This window comes from Haematobia irritans, chromosome 5 (genome assembly GCF_050003625.1).
Source record: "Haematobia irritans isolate KBUSLIRL chromosome 5, ASM5000362v1, whole genome shotgun sequence".
Lineage (NCBI taxonomy): Eukaryota > Metazoa > Arthropoda > Insecta > Diptera > Muscidae > Haematobia > Haematobia irritans.
In genome coordinates, this window is record NC_134401.1 from 72,617,819 (window position 1) to 72,630,219 (window position 12,401).

At 39.6% G+C, this 12,401-nt stretch overlaps 1 protein-coding gene across 1 annotated transcript in view; it reads left to right on the forward strand.

Annotated features, from left to right (window-relative positions):
* The window catches only part of Elk (Eag-like K[+] channel), a 1,103,641-nt gene that overhangs the window by 686,674 nt on the left and 404,566 nt on the right, over positions 1-12,401 (forward strand). The window contains exon 8 of the mRNA XM_075312997.1: positions 875-1,038. Within this exon, the coding sequence (XP_075169112.1) occupies positions 875-1,038 (164 nt within the window). The remainder of the gene's footprint in view (positions 1-874; positions 1,039-12,401) is intronic.

Consider the following 12,401-nt stretch of genomic DNA (forward strand, 5'->3'; position numbering starts at 1 on the left):
AAACATTTGGGAAATTTCCTCTTACAAATTGAATCATCTTTTCTCCCACTGTACATCATCTTTTCATATAACTTACAAGTCCCTTAATCTTATTTTTATTTCGTTTTGTTACATAGTAATGCAACAACACGAAATTTATTTTTAGAAAGCCAATTTGCGTTTTCTTTTCAATGGCTCTATTAACCATGTTCCTTAATCTATATCTGTCCATAAAGCTCGAATAATAATTGTATAATTAGATATAATGCATTTGGACGTCAATTGCCTGTTTCGGTATCAGGCTAACATGTAATATAATAAGCAACGGTGAGCCCGTCGTAAAACTAGGAAAAACACGACTAATGTACGCGTTAGAATTGTTGTTGTATCCTGGAAACCAGTTTCTGTTAATTGTCATATGTTGTAGTTGACTGTAGAAACAATAAGCATTGTTCGACTGTTCACCACTTAGGTGAATTCTAACAAATTGGCTTTCTAAAAATAAATTTCGTGTTGTTGCATTACTATGTAACAAAACGAAATAAAAATAAGATTAAGGGACTTGTAAGTTATATGAAAAGATGATGTACAGTGGGAGAAAAGATGATTCAATTTGTAAGAGGAAATTTCCCAAATGTTTTCTCCATAAGGAGTTAGCATAAAGGGCCCAAAATTGAGTTATCTCTCCCAGCCAGATCTATACTAAAGGCTGTGGAAAGGTTCATTCGCCCGAACCGAAACATGTACAGTCCAGGCGTGTATAGATTTGTACCTGGCGTTTTCTTTTCAATGGCTCTATTAACCATGTTCCTTAATCTATATCTGTCCATAAAGCTCGAATAATAATTGTATAATTAGATTAAATTAAATATTTTAAATTTCTTCACTTTTTCAGATATCCTCCTTAACTTTCGAACTACATTTGTGTCAAAAAAAGGAGAAGTTGTCTCGGACTCCAAATTGATAGCAGCCAACTACTTAAAGGGTTGGTTTGCGGTTGACCTACTAGCAGCTTTACCTTTCGATCATCTATATGCGTCCGATTTATATAATGGAGAAGTAAGTAGTACTAAAAGCATGAAAGCGTTTGTTAAACCCTGACAATTTTTCATGGTAAATTTGCATTTAACGTTGTTTTTAATATTCGGCTCAAGAGTTTTCTTTAACATTTTTAAAACGATTTTCCTAAGGAATGTAGTTATAAGCTGACAATTTATTGCAATGTATATGAGCATTTGTTAATCTCAACACTACTACTGAATCAACACTCAATAAAAAGTTTACTTGGATCCAAAGATTTTGACCTTCCCTTAAGGATTTTGGTATTGATTCCGAACCAAAGATGCGGCTTCTTTATAATAAACAAATTTTTTAGCGACCTATTTGGCTTTAAATCTAGGACCAATCAAATTAAAATTAGATCTCATTTATCAAATTTTCATTCTTTTATTGCGGTTTATTAATAAACAAACTTACAAACAAATGTCAGTTTAAAAATCCAAATTATAACGGATACTTCAAAGAAAAAAATGTTTTCGTAATTCCAAAAAAATTTAAACCAAAGACGCTAAATCCTCAAAATAAATCTTAGCCTATATTTGAAGCGTTTTTATCTTAAATCTAATATTTCAATTAATTTGAGGACAATTTGTTTAAATCAAAACTGTGTTTCTTTACTTTAAGGAATGTTAACCTTAGTTCGAAGACATGGGACTTGAACGGAGGCACGCAAATTTACAAAATTTGTGTACTACATTTAATGAAAAAAATTTTTTGAAGCAAAGATTATAATTTTTTTAATTAGAATTTCATTATTTTAAAAAATTTATCCTTAATATTTTGTAAATTTCGCATCCTAACATTTAGGTTGCGTAATCTTTAATATCACGTAAATATTGTTTCAGTGTAGGATGTACTCTGCAAACTTCGACCTCCGCACTCAAAACAAATTTAGTACTTAAACCAATTAAATTCTTTTTTAGTTCATTGCATTATTATGTTTTAAGAAAGTTTCCTTCAGTTCAATTATACGCAAATGAAGCATAAATGTTTACTAACTCCGTGTCTCCCATAAAATAGTTCAGAACTTCTTAAAATTTGTAAATTTTACCAGTTTGAACTTCGTAATGCATAATAAGGTCGTGGGTTCAAGCCTAGTTTCGACCAAACACCAAAAAAGTTTTACCTCTGAGTAATGCTGGTGACATTTCTTAGTGTTTCAAAGCTTATCTAAGTGGTTTCATACAATTTGGAACGTCCCAGCAAAAACTCTCACTACCCGGTAATCTTGTAGGTAAGCTTACTTAAAAAGTAATAACCACTTATACGCATGTCCTAGGATGAAAGTACTTCACCTCAGGCATACCTTCGGCAATGAAATAAGTAGTGTATAAAGAGCATATTATCACCTAATGTGTAATCAGTTATTCGTAATTTGAAAAATAACTACATATTTTCTCCCGTATCGAAAATAAATACTTCTTTCACAGATTCTAATGTATCAATGCTGTAAGATGAGCACTACATAATAGGAACTTATAATGTAAATTAACACTTTTCTAACGAATGGGTGTTGAAAATTATGTATAATTGTATACACATACGTATATACAAGGATATTTTTTGAATCATATAAAAATTACTTTTCTACGCTGAAGAAAGCCTTTCCAACGATTTTGTCTACATTAATGATTTTCGTATTGATTCCGAGCTAATGAAAAGAAGAATTGAAGTGATTCTAGGAGACTAATTTGAACTTTTTCGACTTTGTGTTCATGTGCTATGGTTAGGTGGCACTGTATGTATCAAGCCCATTTAAACTGTTCAGTCAATTGTGATACCACATTGGTGAACTTCTCTCTTATCACTGAGTGCAATGACAAGGGACCTACTTTCTATAACCAAGTCCGAACGGCGTTCCACATTGCAGCGAAACCACTTAGAGAAGCTTTGAAACACTCAGAAATGTCACCAGCATTAGTGAGATGGTATAAACCACCGCTGAAAATTTTTTTGGTGTTAGGTCGAAGCAGGAATCGAACCCACGACCTAGTATATATAAGTTTCCAAATTCAGACACGACTTCAAGTAGAAATCACTACCATAGACCAAGAAATGTATAGACGCCTCAAGTCCATTCACAGCGCTGTAATTTGTCTGTTCACCGTAGATGACAATTTTTCGTCCGCCAATGTGTGATTTTTAATTTTTTTTCTTTCCATTGTTCTTTTGAAAACCCCAAATTTTGTTTTGTCGAATCACTTAACTGTCATCACAATTTTTTTCAATTTCCTCAACTAAAATTCGGCTGGCTCCTCTCAAGTTTGTTGCGTTATCGGAGAATATCTTACTCGGCACTCCTCTTCTCGACATGAATTGCTTTCGAACCAGCAAAAAAGAATCTGTGGAAACTGAAGACGTTAGTTCGATGTGTACAGCGCGAACACGAACGTTTTTCATGGCGTCTACCTACAGCAACATAGATTGGGCCAAAGTAATCGTTTCCAGTAAAAGAAAAAGGCCTTGTGAAACTGCTGATTCGTTCTTGGGGCAGACCTCCCATTTCTGGTGGTATAGGTATTGCTCGAAATTTTTTGCATTTTTGACAATTTCTGGTCGTCTGGCGCACTAAGGCTCGCATTCCTGATATGGAATAAATTTGTCTCATCTCGTTCACAACTATCTCGGGATGATGGTGATGAAAACGCCGATGGTAGTCGTCTCACAAATTTCAAAACATAAACTTGAGCCACTCTTAATTTTTCCCTTTTACTGAATCGATCTGCTGCTGGTGAACACACCCAATTGTTGCCTTTTGAAAACAATGATCAATTTCGATTATAGGCCAGTGGTCGTCTGTTTGTAGAAGATATTCTGGACCGTTATTATATATTATATATTTTTATGAATTTCATTGTTGTTGGAAATTTTTGTTCCATCATCAGCTACATTCGATTTAGAGGGCACCCAACGCCATTCGTTTGCATTGAGTCCTGCAATATTTCACCAATGCGAACTGCAACAAATTGGTTAAATTTTCTGATATCGGAATTAATCCAATATAACACGTCTTTCGAGTCCGTCCAAAAAAATCTACGTTGTATTTTTATAGTCATTTCATTTCTCAAAAATTTAGCTATTCGTAATCCCACTACCGCCGCCATTAGTTCCATTCGGTGAACAGAAATTGGTTTGAGTGGTGCGATACGGGTTTTTGAAAACACAAGTCTACAATTTACTTTGTCTCCGAACCTTGTCCTGTTATATGCTACGGCTGCATATGCACGTATACTTGCGTCGACAAAAATATGGAGTTCGTTGCTTTCACTTTGGCTCGATGATGGGCAACGGCGGGGAACTCTTATCTCCCCAATATTTTTTTAACTTAGGTTAGGTTAGGTTAAAGTGGCAGCCCGATTAAATTTCAGGTTCACTTAGACTATTCAATCCATTGTGATACCACATTTAACTAAAAGTACCTATTACATATGGACACTTCTAGTCTTAACCACTGAACCTTCTCTATTATTTACTTTTGTGGAACCAACCACATTAACAAACTGCTTAAGTTAACGTTTTCCAGGTCAGCCAGTAATCTAAAGCTATATGCTTCTAAAATTCGCTTACGCTTTATACAAAAAGCAGGACACTCACACAAGAGGTGTTTAATTGATTCCTTTTCCTCCACATCATGACAGCTTATACAATAGTCATTATACTTCGCACCTATAGTTTTTGCAAATTCGCCTATCAGGCAGCGACCCGTTATAGCAGATATCAGGAGTGATATCTGGCGTCTCGAGAACACTAGCATATCTAGTGTGCGGTTTAAGTTTAAATGGGGCCATATTTGCTTGGTGTCGTTACAGCCCTTGCAATTCTCCCATCAAACATTTGCCATCATAACAGCATTATCACGCAGCATGAGCTTGCAGGTAGCCAGGGGCATACTAACAGATTCTAGTTCCCCTGGCATATGTAAGGTAGTTCCAAGCCTTGCCAACTCATCTGCTTCGCAGTTCCCCGGCATGTTCCTATGGCCAGGCACCCATATTAGGTGAATATTGTACTGCTCAGCCATCTCGTTGAGAGATTTGGTGCAGTCTATGGCCGTCTTCGAGTTAAGGAACACAGAATCCAAGGATTTTATTGCAGGTTGACTGTCTCAGTATATATAAATGCCAATATTTGTTGGAACATTAATTCTCAGCCAATTCACCATCTCTCTTATTGCCAATATATCAGCCTGAAAAACACTACAGTGATTAGGCAATCTTTTCGCTATTCGAATTTCCAGATCTTTAGAATGTACTCCGAACCCCACTTGTCCATTCAATTTGGAGCCATCGGTATAGAAATCTATATATGTTTTATTCCCCGCGGTCTGTGTACAACACGCCTCACTGTTGGGAATTAGAGTTTCAAACTTTTTGTCGAAAAGTGGCTTTGCCAGGGTGTAATCCACTACGTTAGGCACATCTGGCATTACTTTGAGGACCAAACTATGACCGTACATTTTTTCCGACCACAGCGATAGCTCGCGCATCCGCACAGCCGTTGTTGCAGCTGACTGTTTGGCCAAAATGTCTAAAGGCAATAGATGTAGCATGACATTAAGGGAGTCTGTTCCTGTTTTAGTAAATGCGCCTGAGATACATAAGCTCGCCATACGCTGAACTTTGTCTAAACTTGTCGGCTGGTGAAGTGCCGGCCACCAGACTACAACACCATATAGCATTATAGGTCTAACCACTGCCGTGTATAGCCAATGTACAATTTTTGGTTTAAGTCCCCACTTTTTCCCTATTGCCTTTTTGCACGAGTATAAAGCTACCGCTGCTTTCCTCGCCCTTTCTTCAATATTAAGCTTAAAGTTCAGCTTCCTGTCCAAAATAACGCCAAGGTATTTTGCACACTCCCTAAAGGGAATTTCAATACCCCCTAAGGTAATGGGTCTAACCGTGGGAGTTTTGCGATCTCTGAAGTACATGACTGGTTCTGTCTTTGCAGGATTTACCCCAAGACCATTATCTTTCGCCCATTTCTCAGTCATCCGGAGGGCTCTCTGTATAATATCTCTAACTGTTGATGGGAATTTTCCCCGGACTGCTAGCGCCACATCATCTGCGTATGCCACCACTTGTATCCTTTCTTTTTCTAGGGAAACCAGAAGGTCGTTTATAGCAACATTCCAAAGAAGAGGTGATAGAACTCCTCCTTGAGGAGTACCTCTGTTCACATACTTTTGTATGTTTGCTTGTCCTAGTGTGGCTGAAATGCGTCTCTTCCTTAGAAGTTCGTCTAACAGCCTAAGTATGCCTGGATCAACATTCAGAGTTGTCAGTCCATTTAATTCCGAGCTCGGATGGAAGCTATTGAACGCCCCTTCGATGTCTAGAAATGCCACGATTGTGTATTCTTTGGATTTGAATGATCCAAAGCTATTTAACGCCCATTTTATTCTAGAATCTGATACAATTTCCGCGATAGGAAACGACCGCTGAGCCACTGTGGCACCGTCAGTACATGGTTCAACCGTCTGATTTCCGGGAAAATGTGTGTCCAATAGTACCTCTAGCGTCTACTCATTGGACGTTGTCCAATTGCCCTCCGATGTTTTAATGAAACCTGGAGCGGAGCTCGTGGATGCTAGCATCTTAGGTAGTCTGGAAGCTTCGGACGTATTCTCAATGCTGCTACAGTAATCATTCCAAGAGTTATGCTGAGTCTTTCTCAGTTCTCGCTTGTATCCTCTCAGATTCTTCTTGTAAGCGTCCCAATCCAAAGGAGCTCTGGTGGACTTTGCTTTGTTAAAGAGCTTCCTGCACGATTTCATATTACCTAACTCCGTAGACCACCATTGTGGTCGATTTCCCCCCTTGGCATCCCTTTAGGGCTTGCAGCTTTCAGTGAAATGTTGAAGGCCTTAGTAATCCTCTCCACTGTGTGTTCGATAACTTGCGCAGTGCTCATATTTGTCTCTGGTATATCCGGTATCATCATATTAAACGATTCCCTATACCTATTCCAGTCAGCTTTCCTAACATTTGGCGGAAATACGGTCTTGGTGGTATGAACATCAAATTTGAAACTGATGTAGCGATGATCTGAGAAGCTGTGTTCACTTCAAACCTGCCACTCAGATATCATTTCATTCAGTTCTTGCGAGGCCAAAGTTATGTCCAAAACCTCTTGCCTGTTTTTAGTGACAAAGGTTGGGGCATCTCCCTTGTTGCAAACTACCAGATTAGTACGCACAATAAACTCTATTAGCGACTCTCCCCTTGCATTAGTATCACTACTTCCCCATATACTATGATGCGCATTCGCATCGCATCCCATAATGAGTTTCGTCTTTGTTTTCAGTGACTCCTCAACTAAGGTCTTAACGGCATATGGAGGCATCTCCATGTCATGTCCCATATAGACCGAAGATACCCAATATTTGCATTTGGCTATTTCTAAATTGGCAACGACAGTGTCTGCATTGCACATTGAAGGAAGCAGAAACAAGTTAAGCTCGTTTTTAGCAATTATACAGGCTCGAATTACATCATTACCAGTATACTGCAATAGTTTGAACCCCGGAGTGCTTAATTCACATATTTTGTTTCTATAAACATATGGTTCTTGAATAAGAACTATGTCTATGTCCCCTTTCATCAGGAGAACTTTTAAGGCAGCACATGCAGCCTTACAATGATGAAGATTTATCTGGAGGATCCGTAGGACCATCGAGATTTTCAACAACCGTCAAATCAGCCGCTTCAATCGAGTCATCAAGAATGTCCTCTTCAGAGATCTCGGTGACTCTCGCAATAACCATAGGTTCAACTTTGGTGAGTTCTGAGGCAGTAGAAGCCTCCTCACGCATACGGTATCTATCCATGTCTTCAACTATTGTATCTCCCTCGACTTTGCAAAACGATCCGCTTACTTCTGATTCAGACAGAGGCTTGTCCATTTCTGAATCCTTTAGCTGATCGTTTTTATACACCTTCATTTGGATATAATGAAATCCATAACATACACGGCCCTGAGACTTTGCTAGATGTGGCAAAGACTGAGTGTTCAATATAAACACTGCATGTCGTCTTGGTCCATCCACTTCATCCAAACGGCCAACCTTCCAATAGATTTAGGGTCAGAAGGGTTTGCAGGTATCCACGCATGTGCTAGGTCTAGCCGGTATGTCTTTCTTCTCGACTAACTCTAGAACAGCTCCTTCCCAAACTTCACCAATTAGTATCAGAGCAGCTTTAAAACATTCTATAGACCTCTGGTCCTCAAATGCGACTAGCTTAAATCGTCCTTGATACCAACCAGCCCCTTGGTGTCGAGGATCTGGGCCGGGAAACTTTTCCAGCACCTGTGAGTAGACGCCAGACAAAGCATTCTCAAAATCCCCCCATTTTTGCTTTGGGACCATACCGTCCAATGCTCCTTTATTTATGATAGCCATCACAAGGCTGTCTTTAGCAACTGAGGCAAACGATCGTTGATCCCTTTTGGAGGATGGCAGCTCATCCGGTGATCGTTCCCTTTTTCCAGCCTCAAGAATTCCTTGAGCCCATTTTAAGGAATCGCTTTGTTTAGCCGACAACGTGATTTGGTCGACTGATCCTAATTTCTTTAGGATAAACAAAGCATTTATGCGTTCCTTGAATCTCTTTCGTGAGGGATTACCTCCTTTTGATGCCGTTACCTTGGAAAAGGTTCGACTTGTCAACTTGTCGACCCGTCTACAGGTCGACTAATTGGGCCTAACTCTTGGTCATTGCCCAAATTTATAACTTCAGTCGGTACCCGTCCACTGGGCCCTGAAGTTAGCAACCCAGTATATGTCTTTGAATTTCGCTGCATGGTGGCCTAATATCCCACCACACTTGAAATTCGTAGTAGGTACTTATTACGATTATTTGATCCGCTATCGTTTCGAGAGAAAACTTGAATCCACGCTAGTTCTAAGATACATGTCTATCATCCCCTCCAGGGTCTTAAGTGGGAATGAGGATAAGCTGATTGGTCGGAAATCCTTCGCACTCGAGTGAGAGTCTTTTCCCGCTTTGGGTATGAAAACTACTTTTGTTTCCCTCCATTTTTGTGGAATATATATTCTAAGTTTACACATCGTTTATATATCACCGTCAACCAGGGGATAATTCTTTCAGCCACTGCTTGTAATTCCGCCGGAGTAATTCCATCAGGTCCGGGGGATTTAAATGATCCAAAGCTATTTAAAAGCCCATTTTATTCTAGATTCCGACACAATTTCCGCAATAGGAAATGACCGCTGAGCCTCTGTTACACCGCCAGAACATGGTTCAACCGTCTGATTTCCAGGGAAGGGTGTGTCTAAAAGTACCTCCAACGTCTACTCACTGGACGTTGTCCAATTTCCCCCCGATGTTTTAATGAAACCTGGAGCGGTGTTAGCGGATGCTAGTACCTTCCGTAGTCTGGAAGCCTCTGACGTATTCTCAATACTGCTACAGTTATCATCCCAAGAGTTTTGTTGAGACCTTCTCAGTTCTCATTTATATGCTCTCAGATTCATCTTGTAATTGTCCCAATCCTCCGGAGCTCTTGTGTACTTTGCTTTGTTAAAGAGCTTCCTGCAGGATTTCCTCATATTACTTAACTCCGTAGTCCACCATGGCGGCCGATTTTTTCCCTTTGACTTTCCTCTAGGGCATGCAGCTTTCAGTGACATGTTGAAGGCCTTAGTAATCCGCTCCACTGCGTGTTCGATATCTTGCACAGTGCTCATATTTGTCTCTGACATTTCCGGTATCATCAAATTAAACGATTCCCTATACCTATTCCAATCAGATTTCCTAACATTTGGCGGAAATATGGTCTTTGAAGTATGAACAGCCAATCTGAAACTGATGTAGCGATGATCGGAGAATCTATGTTCCCTCAAAACTTGCCACTCAGATATCTTATCATTCAGTTCCGGAGAGGTCAACGTGACGTCCAAAACATCTTGCCTGTTTCTGGTGACGAAGGTTGGTGCAACTCCCTTATTGCAAACTAAACTCTATTAGCGACTCTCCCCTTGCATTAGTATCACTACTTCCCCAAATAATATGATGTGCATTTGCATCGCATCCCATAATGAGTTTTGTCTTTGTTTTTAGTGACTCCTCAACTAAGGTCTTTACGGCACAGGGTGGCATCTCCCTATCATGTCCCATGTAGACCGAAGATACCGAATATTTGCATTTGAATATCTCTAGACTGGCTACGACAGTGTCTGCGTTGCTCAATGAAGGAAGCAGAAACAAGTTTAGTTCGTTTTTAGCAATTATACATGCTCGATTTATATCGTTAACGGTATTATGCGAAAGTTTGAAACCCGGAGTGCTTAATTCACAGATCTTGTTCTTATATATGTATGGTTCTTGAATAAGAACTATATCTATGTCTCCTTTCCTCAGGAGAACTTTTAAGGCAGCACAAGCGGCATTACAATCGTGAAGATTTATCTGGAGGAACCGTAGAACCATCCAAATTTTCAACCACCGTCACATCAGCCGCTTCAATGGAGTCATCAAGGGCTTCCTCTTCACAGATCTCGGTGACTCTCGCAACAATCCGCGGTTCAGCTTTGGTGAGGTTTGAGCCTGTAGAAAGTTCCCGCATGTGATTTTCGCCGTAGTCTGCAGGTTTTATGTCTCCTTCGGCTTCGCTAGGAGATTTTTTCACTGCTGACTCTACCGGAGGCTTGTCCGTTTCGGAATCCTTTGGCTGATCGCTTTTGTATACCTTCATATGGATGTCATGAAAGCCGTAATTTACACGTCCTTTGGTCTGGGCTAGATGTGGTAGCGACTTTATGTTTAATATAAACACCGCATGTCGTCTTGGTCCATCCACCTCATCCAAACGACCAACCTTCCAATCGGCGGTAGGAAGATCTGGGTTACATTCTTTTAGTCTCTCTAGTATTGACTCAGGATCAGGAGGGTTTGCCAGTATCCATGCATGTGCTCTAGGTTTAGCCGGTATGTCTTTTTTATCGACTAACTCCAAACCGGCTCCTTCACAAACTTCACCAATTAGCATCAAAGCAGCTTTAAAGCAATCCATAGACCTCTGGTCCTCAAAAGCTAATAACTTATATCGTCCTTGATACCATCCAGCATCTTGTTGTCGAGAACTTGGCCCGGGAAACTATTTTCGCAACTCTGAGTAGACACCAGACATCGCGTTCTCAATTTCCCCCCATTTTTTCCTTGGAATCATACCGTCCAATGCTCCTTTATTAATGATAGGCATCACAAGGCTGTCTTTTGCAACTGAGGCAAACGATCTTTGATCCCGTTTAGAGGATGGCAGCTCATCCGGTGATCGTTCCCTTCAAGAATATAATACATAGATGAGCCATGGATGTCAAACTATGTTTGATAGTTCCGAAGATTAAGAATAAACGAGAAAAATAAGAGTACGCTTACAATCTCTTTCGTTTTCCTTTTTGTAGTTTGCCAATTTTACACACAATTAGAACGTTTATGAAGCACCAGAGGATTTATAAATAAATTAATATATTAAAAGTTCATATTTGAACAAAAAATTGTGACCAAAACCGCGCAAATACGAAATTTGATTTTGAACAGCATTGCTCTTTACGAACAACACAAAAGCAAATGCACGAAAATTAATGTTTGGGACTGACTTTCACGAAAAAATCAAAACGAAATGTAAGAAAATTAATTTTTGGAACTGACACATTTTTTTAAAGAGAATAGTGGATCATAATGTCTATGGTTCACACTGTGTAACCAGTCGACATAATCTGGAAAGAAAAGATCAGCATTTTTATACCCTCCACCATAGGATGGGGGTATATTAAATTTGTCATTCCGTTCATAACACATCGAAATATTGCTCTAAGACCCCATAAAGTATATATATTCTGGGTCGTGGTGAAATTCTGAGTCGATCTAAGCATGTCCGTCTGTTGAAATCACGCTAACTTCCGAACGAAACAAGCTATCGACTTGAAACTTGGCACAAGTAGTTGTTATTGATGTAGGTCGGATGGTATTGACCTACGTATAGCCCCCATAAAAACGCTCAGATTTGGCTTGCGGGGCCTCTTGGAGGAGCAAAATTCATCCGATCCGGTTGAAATTTGGTACAAGGTGTTGGTATATGGTCTCTCACAACCGTGCAAAAATTTGTCCAAATCGGTCCATAATTATATATAGCCCCTATATAAACCGATCCCCACATTTGGCTTGCGGAGCCTCTAAGAGAAGCAAATTTCATCCGATCTGGCTGAAATTTGGTACGTGATGTTAGTATACGGTCTCTAACAACCATGGTCCATATCGGTTCATAATTATATATAGCCCCCATATAAACCGATCCCCAAATTTGTCCTCCAGAGCCTCTTGGAGGAGTAAAATTCATTC